This window comes from Plecotus auritus (assembly GCF_963455305.1).
Source record: "Plecotus auritus genome assembly, chromosome: X".
NCBI lineage: Eukaryota > Metazoa > Chordata > Mammalia > Chiroptera > Vespertilionidae > Plecotus > Plecotus auritus.
In genome coordinates this window covers 133,485,502-133,502,959 of record NC_137784.1, presented here as the reverse complement: position 1 = coordinate 133,502,959, position 17,458 = coordinate 133,485,502, and the positions used below count along the sequence as shown (strand labels likewise).

General features: G+C 47.6%; 1 protein-coding gene across 4 annotated transcripts in view; it reads right to left on the bottom strand.

Annotated features, from left to right (window-relative positions):
* The window catches only part of FUNDC2 (FUN14 domain containing 2), a gene marked incomplete at its 5' end in the record, with an annotated part of 45,479 nt that overhangs the window by 4,922 nt on the left and 23,099 nt on the right, over nt 1-17,458 (bottom strand). Inside the window, 2 exons of one of the 4 annotated variants that reach the window (XR_013959816.1) lie at nt 1,481-1,607; nt 2,902-2,990. The exons of 1 other annotated variant lie outside the window; for it this stretch is intronic. Coding sequence is in view for 2 of the 3 variants with exons in the window: in XM_080653942.1 (XP_080510068.1) it covers nt 1,595-1,607; nt 2,902-2,990 (102 nt within the window). Of the gene's footprint in view, nt 1-1,470; nt 1,608-2,901; nt 2,991-11,811; nt 14,711-17,458 lie in introns of those variants that run through there. 2 more of the 4 variants (XM_080653942.1, XM_080653944.1) reach the window with 2 other exon arrangements.

The following is a 17,458-nucleotide window of genomic DNA, read 5'->3' as shown; positions in this document are numbered from 1 at the left end:
TAATGAGGAAAGCTCCTAGGTAACCCATGGCTGGGGGCTGGTTGCCATGGGAACCACATGATTAGAAGGTTGGAACTTTTAGTCTCCACCCCCATGCCCACGCCCAACTTCTGGGGAAGGGGAGAGGGGCTAGAGAAGATTAAGTTCAGTCACTAGTAGACAATAATTTAATCAGTCAAGTGAAGTGTTCGGTGAAAACATCCCTCCTGTGACAGCTTTGATAGATTACATGCTAAATTCAAAGGTTTCTCTAACCCAACCCCATACCCATTATCTATATATAGAAAAGCCTAAGGGACCATTCAACCAGTAGCTATGACACGCACTGACCACCAGGGGGCAGTCACTCAACGCACAGACATGGAAACATGGAACAGACTAATGAATCTCAGAGGGAAGGCGGGAGGGGGGAGGGTGGGAAGAGATTAACCAAAGATCTTACACTGAGTGGCCATATTATCATGATCTCTGAACACATAATAATCTGGCCACTCAGTGTGTATGTGTGTGTGTGTATATATATATATTAGAGGCCCGGTGCATGAATTCGTGCATGGGTGGGGTCCAGCCAGCCTGGCCAGGGGGAGGGGACATGGGCGGTTGGCCGGCCTGCCTGCTGGTCGAACCTCCTGGTCTAAGGGACAATTTGCATATTAGCCTTTTATTATATAGGATATATACTGAGTGGCCAGATTATTATGTGTTCAGAGATCATAATAATCTGGCCACTCAGTGTATATGCATACTAGAGGCCCAGTACACAGATTCATGCACCGGTGGGGTCCCTCAGCCAGGCCTGTGGGGATCAGGCCGAAACTGGCCTGGTGCACAGATTCTTGCACCAGTGGGGTCCCTCAGCCTGGCAGAAACGGCAGTCCAACATCCCTCAAGGGGTCCTGGATTGTGAGAGGGCGCAGGCCAGGCCAAGGGACCCCACCGGTGCATGAATCCATGCACCAGGCCTCTAGTATTTCCAATAATTTAAAGCAAAGTATCTTCCCAAATGCAAGAAAGAGAATTTCTTTCTGCTTTTGCATCCCCATCACAGTGCCTGGCCAGAAGGCATGTCATAGTGAGTGAGTGGTAGAAAAGGCATAGAAATGATTCTTGTTTTTAATGACCCCTAATTTATCATGAGAGAACTTTACTGGAAGTCAGACAGGCAGCAACTGAATTAGAATCTTAGGTGGTTTATCTACTCTTTATATTCTTACTAGGGGCCCAGCACAGGGGCGGGTCTCGGCCCATCCGTGCCCCTGCCTGGCTCCTCCCGCCTTGGCCCCCCGGTCCCCTGTCTGCTGGCAGCCCCGCTCCAGCCGCTGCTCCCATGCACAGATGGTGCCAGCCCTGGGCACCAGTAGCAGGTGTGAGCTCCAGGAGGGACCACAGCTTGCGGGAGCAAAGAATTTTCAGTAACCACCAGAGGCTCACCCCAATGGCAGTGACTGGTGCCCTGCCTTGGTCTGGCGCCCCCACTCACCTGCTCCACCATCCTGCCGCAGCCGATGCCCACCATGTTCCACATATGCCCCTTGTTGGTCAGCGCACGTCATAGCGACCGGTTGTTCGGTTGTTCCGCCGTTCTATTTGCATATTAGCCTTTTATTCTATAGGAGGATAATCAAAACTGATTACAGCAGGTCCTGGTATTAATACAAGGCTGCTAAAGGAAACCTGTTGACAGTTGTCAGTGACTTCTTTGTGTGTGTGTGTGTGTGTGTGTGTGTGTGTGTGTGTGTGTGTGGTGTGTGGTTAATACTCACCTGAGGATTTTTTCCCATTGATGTTTACAGTGGGAGAGATAGAAACATGAATGTGAGAGAGACACATCAATTGGTTGCTTCCCACTCACACTGCAACTAGGGCCGGGACCAAGCTTGCAAGCAATGTACATGCCCTTGATCAGAATCAAATCTGAGACCCTTCAGTCCACAGGCCGACACTCTATCCACTGAGCCAAACTGGCTAGGACTATTAGTGACTTCTTATACTGGATGGGGGTGGCCAGTATCAAACAGGCCATTTGCTTTCCTCCCTTCCCCCCAACCAAAAAAGAAAAAGATGACTTTCTAAGCAAGAGCAGGAACAAATTCTGATAGGCTCCTATCTTAGTCTAAGCTGCTATGACAAAATACCACAGACATTTCTTTCTCACAGTTCTAGCAGCTGGAAGGCCAAGGCCAAGGAACCACAGATTGAGTATCTGGTGAGAGCCTGCTGCCTGATTTGTAGATGGCTGCCTTCTCACTGTGTCTTCATGTGGTGGAAGGGGAGAGGGGGCTCTGTGGGGCCTCTTTCATAAGGGTATTAACCCTTCATGAGGGCTCTACCCCATGAACTAATCACCTTCCAAAGGCCCCACAGGCAATTACCATTACATTGGGGGTTAGAATTTCAAATGTGAACTTTGGGGCGCACAAACAATCAGTCCATACAAGGATCCTTCCTCGCCTCTTCCAGCATGCTAGACAAAGCCTGCATTGCTGTGAATAGACTGAGATAGTCCCTGATGTGCAAATACCATTATTATTTGAGACGAACTGTTCTTTAAAGGACCATTCCCCAAAGTGTTTCTAGGAATTTCTATAATAGGGAGAGGAAGTCTTCTGTGTTCAGATATGTCTGGGGCATGCTAGGTTAGACCCAGTATGTGGTCACGCAAGGATATAGCCCAATTCCCCCGCCCTGCCCCCAGTCAGTTGAATGTTGTTCGCCTGGCCAGTGGCCACAAGAAACAGAGCAGCACAGACCCAGGTGTCTTCCCACGTCCTTGACAGCCAACAAGTCTCAGCAGACCCTGTTTGTCCTTGGCCTGCACTCAAGCTATTCCAAACATGGTACCGCCCCCTCCCCTCTTCTAGATAAGCCCCCGCCAGACCCTGGCAGGGTTGGGAAACTTACCCAACAGGCAGCCATTGGATCTTCCCCATGTGTAAGTAATAAAGGCTTTGTCCTGGCCTGCCGGCGTGGCTCAGTGGTTGAGTGTTGACCTATGAACCAGAAGATCAAGGTTTGATTCCTGGTCAGGGCACATGCCCAGGTTGCAGGCTCGATCCCCAGAAGGGGGTGTGCAGGACGCGGCCCATCAATGATTCTCTCTCATCATAGATGTTTTTAATCTCTCCCTCTCCCTTCCTCTCTGAAATCAATAAAAATATATTTAAAAATAAATAAAGGCTATGTCCTTCTCCTCTGGTCCCCTACATGGTTTTTTCAGACTATCAAAGAGCAGCCTGGTGCTCCTGAAATTAGAGCTCTTATGTTGCACACAAGTAAAGAGGTTTCTTTCCTTTAAGATTTCAGAGCTTTTCATATGCTAATATGAATTATGCCTCTTTGCAAGGACTATTGTATGCAGTAGTTTTCAAAGTTGTAGCCAGCGAACCCACTCTGCGGACATCTCTAGGGTGAATGTTCTCCAGAGAGACTTGGAGAAATGGTGCCTTAGAGATGTTTGGTCCACGTACCAGGTTAACAGTGCTACAAGTTCATGAAATCATCCAAATGAACCCTTGTGTTAGTAGTGAAACAATTTATTGATTTCAGAGAGGAAGGGAGAGGGAGAGACAGAAACATCAATGATGAGAATCATTGGTTGGCTGCCTCCTGCACGCCCCCTACTGGGGATAGAGCGCACAATCTGGGCATGCACCCAGACTGGGAATCCAACTGTGACTTCCTGGTTCATAGGTCGATGCTCAACCATTGAGCCACGCAAGCCGAGCATTAGTGAAACAATTTAATAAAACATTTTAAAACTATGTTTATATCATATACAAGTCTAAATTACATTTAAAATGGTCAATGGATAGTGGTGCTGGGATTTACATTAGGAATCACATGATCAAATAGATTGCTTTTCTATGCTTTACTAGAAAATTATTTTTATTGAGTTACTCATTTCAAACTTCAAATTTTTTTTTCTAAAAGCAATAAAAAATATTTTTTCTAAGGTACATTACTTTATTTAGGGATTTGAAAGCTTCAAATCAATCGTTCCTTCCTATCTTTTAAATTCAGTCCTGTCTCAGTTTAAGACAACATCTATTGGCAGACACTGATTGAAATCTTACTCTTCTTAGCTACTATGACAGAAAAATCAAATAGCCAACAGAGAAGCTTAAAGTTACTGTGTTTTATGTGTTAGGGACCATGATTCGCACTGAATCTGTCTTCAGGGAGAACTGGGAAGGTAAGAACTATGATCTCATCCTGCATTTTAGTGGCTAAAAAGCTTGTAAATGGGCTCTTAGTGATGATAAGTTTAATCACTTGGTTAAGTAGTGACTGACAGACCTCTAGGCTGCAAAGTTCCTTTTCCCTCTATAATGGATATGTGGGGCTATACACTGAGTGGCCAGATTATTATGATCTCTGAACGCATAATAATCTGGCCATTCAGAGTGTGTGTGTGTGTGTGTGTGTGTGTGTGTGTATTAGAGGCCTGGTGCATGAATTCGTGCATGGGTGGGGTCCGGCCAGCCTGGCCAGGGGGAGGGGACATGGGCAGTTGGCCGGCCAGCCTGCTGGTCGAACTCCTGGCCGTGGGGACAATTTGCATATTAGCCTTTTATTATATAGGATATACACTGAGTGGCCAGATTATTATGCGTTCAGAGATCATAATAATCTGGCCACTTAGTGTATGTTGATGCCCTACGAATATCCCACAACCTTTCACCTAATAGCTGTAGCATCTCCTGGGGACAAATGCCATACAACTTCAGGTGCTGAACGTAAGTGTAGTATTACAGTGTATTAAATGTTATGGGGATAGTGTGGAGTGGATGCAGGGAAGGGCACTGTCTGCCATTATGCTAGGTTCAGCACCTGAAGTTGTATGGCATTTAACTTAAAAAGCTTTAAAGGGTCTGTTAAGTAATCACTTATTTATTTATTTTTTTAGAGAGAGAGAAAGGGAGAGGGAGAGAAACATCAGGATTGATTGGCTGCCTCCTGCACGCCCCCTACTAGGGATGGTTCCCATGTGCAACCAACTGAGCAACATCGGACAAGTATTCACTTTTATTTATTTTTTATTGATTTCAGAGAGATGGAGAGGGAGAGATAGAAACTTCAATGATGAGAGAGAATTATTGGTCAGCTGCCTCCTGCACACCCCCTACGGGGGGCTCCCGCAACCCAAAGCATATGCCCTTGATCGGAATCGAACCTGGGTCCCTTCAGCCTGCAGGCCAATGCTCTAGCCACTGAGCTAAGCCAGCTAGGGCACAAGTATTCATTATTTTAAAATATATTTTATTGATTTTTTACAGAGAGGAAGGGAGAAGGATAGAGAGTTAGAAACATCGATGAGAGAGAAACATCGATCAGCTGCCTCCTGCACACTCCCTACTGGGGATGTGCCCGCAACCAAGGTACATGCCCTTGACCGGAATCGAACCTGGGACCCTTCAGTCTGCAGGCCAATGCTCTATCTACTGAGCCAAACCAGTTAGGGCACAAGTATTCACTTTTAATAGCATAACTATAATTGTATTAGCACCAGCTTCCCACTCTGTATTTCCGTAGTTTTCAACCTTGGCTGCTCATTAGAAACACTTGAGGCATGTGAAAAACTCAGGCTGGCCCGGCCCGCGTGTGGCTCAGTGGTTGAACATCAACCCATGAACCAGGAGGTCACAGTCCGATTCCCAGTCAGGGCACACGCCTCGGTTATTGGCTCCTTCCCCAGTAGGATTTAATTATTCAAATAAAACATTTGAAACAAACAAAAATAATGTCTTCCAACTTTAATCACCCCCTGTCTTCTGCCAGCATCCATGAGATGGGTAACTGCCCAGGTCCAGTAGGGAGGGCTTTCACCCAAGTATTAGACAGGGCAAGGAAGTCAAACCACGCCCCTCTGTCCTGTTGCTTAAGGGTCCTAGGCTGAGTGGTGAGAGATTGAACCAAACAGGGAAACAGGAGCAAAATCTTATTAGTATGTTCTCACAGTGACAGTGGCATGACAACAGAGATGCTCAGGCAAGAATCTGTGAGCTCAAACAGCACTGAGGGGTCTTTCCATAGGGAGAAAGAAAACATCCCGAGTATTTGTTGAGCCAGAACATAGCCTTGTAAAGGGAAAATGCCCCTGGATCCCTCTCCTCTCTCCTCTGACGCCAGGAAGAACTTGGGAGAGAAGGGACCCAAGCATTATGGCTCTATTGTATCCAGCCCCAAGTCCTCATCCTAACCGGTTCTCATTGGTCGGTTTCCATGCCAGTCAGCGTCAAAAGCTCCGCATCCTACACAGCCATTGGTTCCCTACCGCACCCACCTTTGGTTCTGATTGGTCAGTTCCTATACAAGTCAGCGTCAAAAGCTGCTCCTCCTAGGCAGCCACTGGCTCTCCACCTTTGGTTCTCATTAGTCGGTTCCTATGCCAGTCAGCATCAGAAGCTCTGCCTCCTAGGCAGCCATTAGTTCCCCACAACACCCAACTTTGGTTCTAATTGGTGGGTTCCTATGCCAGTCAGAGTCAGAAGCTCTGCTTCCTAGGCAGCCATTGGCTCCCCAGAGCACCCACCTTTGGTTCCGATTGGTCAGTTTCTATGCCAGTCAGTGTCAGAAGCTCCACCACCTAGGCAGCCATTGGCTCCCCAGAGCACCCACCTTTGGTTCTGATTGGTCGGTTCCTATGCCAGTCAGCATCAGAAGCTTCACCTCCTAGGCAGCCATTGGCTACCCACCACACCCATATTTCATTGTCATTGGTCGGTTTCTATGCCAGTCAGCGTCAAAAGCTCCGCCTCCTAGGCAGCCATTGGCTCCCCACAGCACCCACCTTTGATTCTGATTGGTCAGTTCCTATGCCAGTCAGCGTCAGAAGCTCCACCTCCTAGACAGCCATTGCTTCTCCACAGCACCCACCTTTTGGTTCTGATTGGTCAGTTCCTATTACAGTCAGACTCAAAAGCTCCGCCTCCTAGGCAGCCATAGGCTCCCACAACATCCAGATTTGGTTCTGATTGGTAGGTTTCTATGCCAGTCAGCATCAAAAGCTCCACCTCCTAGACAGCAATTGGTTCCTCACAGCACCCTCCTTTAGTTTTGATTGGTCGGTTCCTATGCCAGTCAGCGTCAAAAGCTGCTCCTCCTAGGCAGCCATTGGCTCCGCACAGCACCCATCTTTGGTTCTGATTGGTCGGTTCATATGCCAGTCAGTGACAAAAGCTCCGCCTCCTAGGCAGCCATTGGCTCCCCACAGCATCCAGATTTGGTTCTCATTGGTCGGTTTCTATGCCAGTCAGGGCCAAAAGTTCCACCTCCTAGGCAGCCATTGGCTCCACAGAGCACCCACCTGTGGTTCTGATTAGTCAGTTCCTATGCCAGTCAGTGTCAGAAGCTCTGCCACCTAGGCAGCCATTGGCTCCCCAGAGCACCCACCTTTGGTTCTGATTGGTTGGTTCCTATGCCAGTCAGCATCAGAAGCTTCACCTCCTAGGCAGCCATTGGCTACCCACCACACCCATATTTCATTGTCATTGGTCGGTTTCTATGCCAGTCAGCGTCAAAAGCTCCGCCTCCTAGGCAGCCATTGGCTCCCACAGCACCCACCTTTGATTCTGATTGGTCAGTTCCTATGCCAGTCAGCGTCAGAAGCTCCACCTCCTAGACAGCCATTGCGTCCCCACAGCACCCACCTTTTGGTTCTGATTGGTCGGTTACTATTACAGTCAGATTCAAAAGCTCCGCCTCCTAGGCAGCCATAGGCTCCCACAACATCCAGATTTGGTTCTGATTGGTAGGTTTCTATGCCAGTCAGCATCAAAAGCTCCACCTCCTAGACAGCAATTGGTTCCTCACAGCACCCTCCTTTAGTTTTGATTGGTCGGTTCCTATGCCAGTCAGCGTCAAAAGCTGCTCCTCCTAGGCAGCCATTGGCTCCCCACAGCATCCAGATTTGGTTCTCATTGGTCAGTTTCTATGCCAGTCAGCGCCAAAAGTTCCGCCTCCTAGGCAGCCATTGGCTCCACTGAGCACCCACCTTTGGTTCTGATTGGTCAGTTCCTATGCCAGTCAGTGTCAGAAGCTCTGCCACCTAGGCAGCCATTGGCTCCCCAAGCACCCACCTTTGGTTCTGATTGGTTGGTTCCTATGCCAGTCAGCATCAGAAGCTTCACCTCCTAGGCAGCCATTGGCTACCTACCACACCCATATTTCATTGTCATTGGTTGGTTTCTATGCCAGTCAGCGTCAAAAGCTCCACCTCCTAGGCAGCCCATTGGCTCCCCAAAGCACCCACCTTTGATTCTGATTGGTCAGTTCCTATGCCAGTCAGCGTCAGAAGCTCCACCTTCTAGACAGCCATTGCTTCTCCACAGCACCCACCTTTTGGTTCTGATTGGTCGGTTCCTATTACAGTCAGTTTCAAAAGCTCCGCCTTCTAGGCAGCCATTTGTTCCCCACAGAATCCAGATTTGGTTCTGATTGAAGGTTCCTATGCCAGTCAGTGTCAGAAGCTCTGCCTCCTAGGCAGCCATTGGCTACCCACCACACCAATATTTCGTTCTCATTGGTCGGTTTCTATGCCAGTCAGTGTCAAAAGCTCCACCTCCTAGACAGCAATTGGTTCCTCACAGCACCCTCCTTTGGTTCTGATTGGTCGGTTCCTATGCCAGTCAGCCTCAAAAGCTGCTCCTTCTAAGCAGCCATTGGCTCCCCACAGCACCGAGATTGGTTCTCATTGGTCAGTTCCTATGCCAGTCAGCATCAGAAGCTACACCTCCTAGGCAGCCATTGGCTCCCCACAGCACCCTCCTTTGGTTCTGATTGATCGGTTTCTATGCCAGTCAGCGTCAGAAGCTTCACCTTCTAGGCAGCCATTGGCTCACCAAGCACACATTTTGGTTCTGACTTGTCAGTTCCTATGCCAGTCAGCGTCAAAAGCTTCGCCTCCTAGGCAGCCATTGGCTCCCCACAGCACCCACCTTTGGTTCTGACAGGTCGGTTCCTATGCCAGTGTCAAAAGCTCCGCCTCCTAGGCAGCCATTGGTTCCCCACAACACCCAACTTTGGTTCTAATTGGTTGGTTCCTATGCCAGTAAGCATCAGAACTGCCTCCTAGGCAGCCATTGGCTACCCACCACACCCATATTTCATTCTCATTGGTCGGTTTCCTTGCCAGTCAGCGTCAAAAGCTCTGCCTCCTAAGCAGCCATTGGCTCCCCACAGCATCCAGATTTGGTTCTCATTGGTCGGTTTCTATGCCAGTCAGTGCCAAGAGCTCCGCCTCCTAGGCAGCCATTGGCTCCCCACAGCACCCACCTTTGGTTCTGATTGGTCAGTTCCTATGCCAGTCAGCGTCAAAAGCTCCTCCTCCTAGGCAGCCATTTGCTCTCCACAGCACCCACCTTTGCTTCTCATTCGTCGGTTCCTAATGCAGTCAACCTCAGAAGCTCTGCCTCCTAGGCAGCCATTGGCTCCCCACAGCACCGAGATTTGGTTCTCATTGGTCAGTTCCTATGCCAGTCAGCATCAGAAGCTCTGCCTCCTAGGCAGCCATTGGCTCCCCAGAGCACCCACCTTTGGTTCCGATTGGTCAGTTTCTATGCCAGTCAGCGTCAAAAGCTGCTCCTCCTCGGCAGCCATTGGCTCCCCACAGCACCCATCTTTGGTTCTGATTGGTCGGTTCAAATGCCAGTCAGTGACAAAAGCTCCGCCTCCTAGGCAGCCATTGGCTCCCCACAGCATCCAGATTTGGTTCTCATTGGTCGGTTTCTACGCCAGTCAGTGCCAAAAGTTCCGCCTCCTAGGCAGCCATTGGCTCCACAGAGCACCCACCTTTGGTTCTGATTAGTCAGTTCCTATGCCAGTCAGCATCAGAAGCTCCACCTCCTAGGCAGACATTGGCTCCCCACAGCACCCACCTGTGGTTCTGATTGGCCGGTTTCTATGCCAGTCAGCGTCAAAAGCTCTACCTCCTAAGCAGCCACTGGTTCTCCACAGCGCCCACCTTTGGTTCTGAATGGTTAGTTCCTATGCCAGTCAGCCTCTCCAGGCCTATCTCTGGGCCTGATCAAAGAGGTGGGGCTTAACAGCCCTCTCGCCCCCCAGGAGAGAAAGAAAAGCCAGGCTGCTTAGGAAGATCAGAAATAAAGAGGGAGAGAAATAGAGAGGTAAGTACAGTGATCAACACCTTCCACTGAGGCTGCAGATCAGACCGACTCACTTTCTGGGTCTCAGCCACCTGGGCAGTCACTGCTGGGTCACCAGGCTGCAGCTGAGCAACCCTGCGCTGACTTCAGGATGGTCAGCATTTGGTCGGGAGCGGTTGTTTCAACCTGGGTCTTTATTATTAAGACTAGTGGCCCAGTGCATGATATTTGTGCACATTAAAAGGGGATTAATTAGAGGAAATAATTTAATATTGCTATTTGCCCTTTCTCTATACTAGACGTGTCAGAGATGAAAGAAAATTAGTAAAATGTATATGAAAACCTTCCTCCTGTCAGAGTCTGGGGCGCACCATGGGACCCAGAGTCAAGTCCCCACCCACCCACATGTGCCTCAAAATCGCGTGAGAACCAGACTCAGCCGCCCCCTCCCCGCATTGGGCTAGATCCAGACCGGGCCAGTCCCACCCTTGCCAAGCCCCACCAGGCAGGGGGCATAGCCTCAGGTCCCCTGGCCCGGCGCCAGGACGGGGGGCGTGGCCTGAGTTCCCCCAGCCCAGACCAGGGCGGGGGAGCAGCCTCAGGTCCCCCGTCAAGCCCCGCTGGGTGGGGGTGCAGCCTGAGTTCCCCCAACCCAGCACTGGGGATGCACCTTGAGGTCCCCTGTGAAGCCCCGCTGGGTCAGGGGCATGGCCTGAGATCCCCTGTCAAGCCCAGTCAGGCAGGGGGGCACAGCCTCAGGTCCCCTGGCCTGGTGCTAGAGTAGGGGGTGCAGCCTGAGGTCCCCCATCAAGCCCCACCAGGCGGGGGGTGAGGCCTGAGGTTCCCTAGCCCAGCACCAGGACAGAAAGTGCACCTTGAGGTCCCCTGTCAAGCCCCACCAGGTGGGGGGTGTGGCCTCAGGTCCCCTGGCCTGGCACTGGGGCGGGGGGTGTGGCCTGAGGTCTCCCAGTCTGACGCCAGGGCAGGGGACACGGCCTGAGGTCCCCTGTCAAGCCCCATGGGGGCAGGGGAGGGCGTAGCCTAAGGTCCCTGCTGATTGCTTGTTAAGGCTCCTTATGGGAACTTGGCCTCAGCTGTGGGTGCAGCCATCTTTGTGACGGAGTGATGGTCAATTTGCATATTACTATTTTATTAGACAGTATTATAACCCACTCAAAGAAGCTCTTAAACCAACCTCGTAACCTTTGTTGTCATCACTGATAAATCAGATTTAAAAAAAAGATGGACAAAAGGCAACCCACAGCTTACTGGAGAGGCATTCAGTAGCCACTCTCCCCAAATGCAACCCAAAGGTGCACAGGGCACTTCAGTTAGGTTTCATAGTCACCATTCCATTGGTCTGGGTGAGTCACATGGGTAGTCATGAAAGGCTTCAGCCTTGCCATATTTGGCATAACCCGGGTACCCAGGCATCAGAATGTGGGGAACTAGGGAACAAATAACCGTTCTTCAATAAATATACTGGAAGTCAAAATAAAAAGAACATATAAAACTGAGACTCGAGACATCCAAATGGATGTCTTATATGGATTGATTCAAACAAACCCAATGTAAAACTTGAGAGGGAACTTTGAACACTGACTACATATTTGATGCAATTAAGGGATTGTTAGTTTTTTAAATAATAGGGTATTGGATTTATGATTTTTAAAGAGCTCTTTCCTTTTAGAGATACATACTAAAATATAAAATGACACATTTGGTATTTATTTTAAAATAAATCATAAAACGAGCTATAATTTGATTATCATTGTAGGTGGGTGATAGATACATAAGGGATCAAGTGTATCATTTTCTCTACTTTTGTATATATTTGAAAGCTTCCATAATAAAAAGTGAAAATATTTTTAAGTTCTTATATAAAAATATGCAACAAAGAGGCTCATAGTATTACTACTGAGGATGATTTATAAACATTGCAAGCAAAATAACTTAAGCTGCCATAAAGTACTACCGTAATATAAGGAGAAAAATGCACCAATCAGAAAGGATATATGCACCCCTATGTTCATAGCAGCACAATTTACAATAGCCAAGATTTGGAAACAGCCTAAGTGCCCATCAGCAGATGAGTGGAGCAAATGGATGAATTCTAAAAAGTTCCACAAATCCACTGGTAGCTACAATTTCCACATTCAATATACCATCCCAAGGTAAGTTAAAAGGCAAACATTTTAAAAGAAAGGCCTTAAAAGCATACATTTTGCAAGGGATTAACTGCAAGTTTAAAAACAAATTCCAGCCCTAGTTGGTTTGGCTTAGTGGATAGAGCATCAGCCTGTGGACTAGAAGGTCCCAGGTTGGTTCTGGTCAAGGGCATAAGCCCAGGTTGTGGGCTCGATCCCTGTTAAGAGGTGTGCAGGAGGCAGCCAATCAATGATTCTCTCTCATCATTAATGTTCCCATCTCTCCCTCTCCCTTATGCTCTGAAATCAATAAAAATATATTTAAAAAACAAATTCCAAGATTTTTGTATTCTCAGAACTCATAAAGTCTTAATTCTTTAAAAAATAAAAAAATAAACTCTCAATCTTTGCATCAGCCCTTTTTCCAGATACGTTTGTATGAGGTCATTATTCATATATTCGGCAAATGGTGAGTACCTATTAAGTGCTAGTCTCCATGGTATAATGGTGAACACACAAGCCTTGCCCTCTAGAAGCAGGTATTCTAGATAGGGCTGCAGATGTAGTATCAGGCCATTACAGCAAAATCCACCAAGACTCTAAGCCTATGTGTGTCTATAAACTTTTTTAATATTTTTAAATTGATTTAAGATAGGGAGAGAGATAGAAACACCAATGATGAAAATCACTGATAAGCTGCCTCCTGCATGTCCCCCACTGGGGGGGATCAAACCCACAACGCAGGCATGTGCCCCTGGCCGGAACTGAACCCGGGACCCTTCAGTCCGTAGGCTGACGCTTCAGGGGTCCTCAAACTTTTTAAACAGGGGGCCAGTTCACTGTCCCTCAGACCGTTGGAGGGCCGGACTATAGTTTAAAAAAAAACTATGAACAAATTCCTATGTGTACTGCAGGCCCGGGACGTCGGCTGCTAAGCAGGACAGGCAGCGGTACCCGGCGGGCCGGATAAATGTCCTCGGCGGGCCGCATGTGGCCCGCGGGCCGTAGTTTGAGGACCCCTGCATCCTATCCACTAAGCCAAACCGGCTAAAGCTAAGCTTTTGTTTTAAAGAAAAAGTCTAAGAGTCAGAGTCATGATGGAAATAATTTATTTCACATGTGTTATTGCCACCATTCTCAATTCTGAATACCTGGGATGCTACCTTTTTATTTTATTGTGAACCCTCACCCAAGGATATTTTTCCATTGATTTTTAGAGAGAGTGGGAGGGGGAGAGACAGAGAGAGAGCAACATCGATGTGAGAGAGACCCATCCATTGGTTGCCTCCAGCACTTGCCCCTATCAGGGCTGGGGATCGAGCATGCAACCCAGGTACATGCCCTTGACCGGAATTGAACCTGGGACCCTTCAGTCCATGGGCTGACACTCTAACCAGAGTCAAACCAGCCAGGACAGGGATGCTACCTCTTTAAAACTGGTTCAAATGTTACGTATTTTATACTAACTGGATAAAGAAACAGAATTGGCACAAAGGAGCCAACTACCCCTAATGCTTTGTCAAGAAGTAAAGAATACTTCACATTTCAAAGCTTAAAACTGTATGAAAAAAAAATCCAAGAGCTTCCTCCTCCCAGCTAAAGTCATTTATTTGACCATAAATAAATGCTTTGGGAATAGCCATGAGACACATTATCCTGTATGGTGGAAACCTCCCATCCCCAGATAACATCTTAACATCCCAAAATGATTCATTAAGTCTGATTATCCAATGATGTATCTATTGGTTGATTTCCCTAAAGTTTTCCCCACCAAACACCGTATCTTCAGTTCATCATATATGTTTAGCACAAGTTCATCCTACATCCATAACTTTTCAATTATAGCGTTTATGCCACCATTTTGTCAGAATAATTGCAAGTTATAAATACCTCTTTCTGTAATCCAAAGCCAACTAAAAAAGAAAATAGACACCAAAAATCTTTCGTGCTTAAAGGCAAATGTATTCAGTTCCTTTCCATGCCGCACATAATAAGGTATCTATGTGCTTGTTATTCCTGTTCTAATTCAAGTTTGGGGCACCTTTGAGAATCCACTTATCCTCCACAGTGAGCTATATTGCACTGTGTGCTAGTAAGTATCTTATGTCGGGGGGAAAGGAACATTCCTAACCTATAGCTCAGTCAAGTGGGGAGTGTTCTGGGAGGACAGGTAGTCTATTGTCTCTTCCGTTGTTGTCATGAGGCTCACAGTAGGGTCATTATCAGTTCATATCAACAGATGCCTATAGAAGCCATTCAGATATGCTATAGCAGGGAGGAAGGCACAGGAGAAGAGAAGGAGGAGACTTGATGTCCTATGATGGAGTGTAGAGGCTGATCTAGGTACAGAAACCGGGAATAACGGAAACGAGGAAGTCCTCCTTAGGATGCCATGCCAAGCAGAAAACCTCCGAAAAATCCACCAGTCACTAGAACGTTCTTCTTCACAAACGACACCATCTGGGAAACAGGAGACAGCGCAATAAGCTATATTGCTAAGGATCTTATTATTATTAGAAACTAGAGGCCTGGCGCATGAAATTCATGTATGGGTAGGGTCCCTAGGCCTGGCCTGTGATCAGGGCCAATTTTCCCAGGCAGCTGGCCCTGCCCACTGCCAGTCGCCTTCTGTGTGGGGGGCGATGGGGCCCTGGTACCGCTGCCAACAACCCCCGGTTCCCGGTTCCCCATTGGGCGATCGGGGCCTGTTGGCTGGGGGCAGCTCCTGCATTGAGTGTCTGTCCCCTGGTCAGTGCGTGTCATAGCTGACCAGTCATTCTGCAATCCAGTCAATTTGCATATTACACACACACACACACACACACACACACACACACACACACACACATATATATATATATATATAGTCTCTTATCTCTGCCATCTTGACAATGTCAATCCCCTCATCTGTTGAGTAGTTTGTACTTTACCCACAGGGTAAGGGAAGCCATGAACAGACCTGCATGTGAAAAAGAGCCCTGGCTGCTGTGGGGAGAATAAGACTACAGGGACCCCAGTAGGAAGCAGGACACAGATCAGGAGGTGAGATGGTAGGTGTTTGGATCAAGGTGGTGGCAGGGGTGCTAGTGCACAGTGATCAAATTCAACAGATGTTTTCAAGACAGGACTTTGTGTGACCACATAACGGGTCATACAGGGGCTGAGGAGGTGAAGTCAAGTGAGAGTGGAAGGGAGGGGGAGAGACAGAGTGCAACATCGATGTTGAGAGACACATCGATTGGCTGCCTCCCACACCAATGGATTCTGTCTTTAGGAATAGAGCTAAGAAATCCTCCCCAAAAGTTCACACAGGGACAGGGAAGGACAGAGTTCATGGGGGCAGTTATGGGGAAAGAGTAGTATTCAATAAACTGGTTAGAGCAATTCAAGATTTCCAATTTCACTCCTTCCACTTTCTTCAACACCTGCTGTCCAGTGGAGGCTGCTCACTCTGAATCTCAACTCCAAATTTCTCCTTACATTCATCCTATCCATCCATCAATCTGTCCATCCACCCATCCCCCTCTGACACCTTCTTTCAAGGAGATGCTATGTATTCTTATTGTCACACTTCACTACATCAGACGATGACTAAGAGATGAGGTCCTTATTTTCTTAAGTTCCCAAAGCCTCCTACATCCAGTCAAGTTCCTACTCATCTGAAGCTCCCATGTGTATGCTCTATAATCTCCACTTAAGAGAGAATGTTGGTAAGAGAACTTTCTTCCAAGTATAACCACCACCTTCAAAAGTGTTCATGGAGCCCTAGCTGGTTTGGCTCAGTGGATAGAGCATCGGCCTGAGGACTGAAGGGCCCCAGGTTCAATTCTGGTCAAAGGCACATGCCCTGGATGGGGCTCGATCCCTAGTAGGGGGTGTGCAGGAGGCAGCCGATCAATGATTCTCTCATCATTGATGTTTCTATCTCTCTCTCCCTTCCTCTCTGAAATCAATAAAAAAATATATTTTGAAAAAAAGTGTTAATGGGGCCTGGCTGGTGTGGCTGGGTGGTTGAGCATGGACCTATGAACCAGGAGTTCATAGTTCGATTCCCTGTCAGGGAACATGTCCTGGTGGTGAGCTCGATCCTCAGTAGGGGATGTGCAAGAGGCAGCTGGTCAATGATTCTCTCATCATTGATGTTTCTCTCTCTCTCGCTCGCTTTCCCTTCCTCTCTTTGAAATCAATAAAAACATTTTTAAAAAGTGTTCATGGGCTGAGGGCTCTCAGATGGAAGGTATGGAAGGGTGGGAAGTGATCAACCAAAGAACTTGTATGCATATATGCATAACCCAATGGACATAGACAATGTGGTGATGAAGGCCTGGGGTGGGGTGGGCTAGAAGGGGTCAATGGGGGGAAAAGAGGGACTAGTGTGATACTTTCAACAAGATTTTTTAAAGTGTTCATGGAAACAACACATCCAGCATTCTGGCCTAATCATTTCTTTTGAACTGAAGTACAATAACTTCATCACCCAACCACTTAAAGCCACTCACATCCTGAACTTCCTCTGACCTTTTCTACTCTACTACTATATTCTCCTGTGACCCGATAGCCTCCTCACTCATACTCGACCCAGGTCTTCCTGTGTCACTTTCACTCCCCCCCGCCATCCCGGCTCAACTGGTCCTCACATTTCCCTACTTGAGGCATTGTCTTTGCCATCTGCCATCAGGGGGAATGGAAAAAAAAATCATACAACTTCCTGAAGTAATTGCCTTCATTCATTACTTTTACTTTCTTACTTCCTACTCATTTCTCAAATTGCTATAGTTTGGCTTTCAACTCCACCACACCACTAAAAGTGTTCTCACTGAAGTCACTGTTGTGGCTAAATACTGAATTTATTGTTTTCACTCCCCACCTCCCAAATAAGACCATGACAAGCTCTGAGAGGGGAACCAGCCACTATCCTGAGGCATGTGACAGTGCCAGGCCATTAACAGGAATACAAATAGTTGTGGAATAAACCAATTCCAAACCTTTTGGTTAGTTTATAACAAGTTCCCTCTGCGAGTCAAAAGTTGGTTTAATCAAACATTAACCTTCAACTTTTTAATATTATTCTTCCAGTATAACTAAAGAAGTTTGGTTCAACAATCATGTTTTATAACTGTTTGAATAATAAAGTTTTGGCATCCAGGCTGGTGTGGCTCAGTGGCTGAGTGTGAACCTATGAACCAGGAGGTCACAGTTGGATTCCCA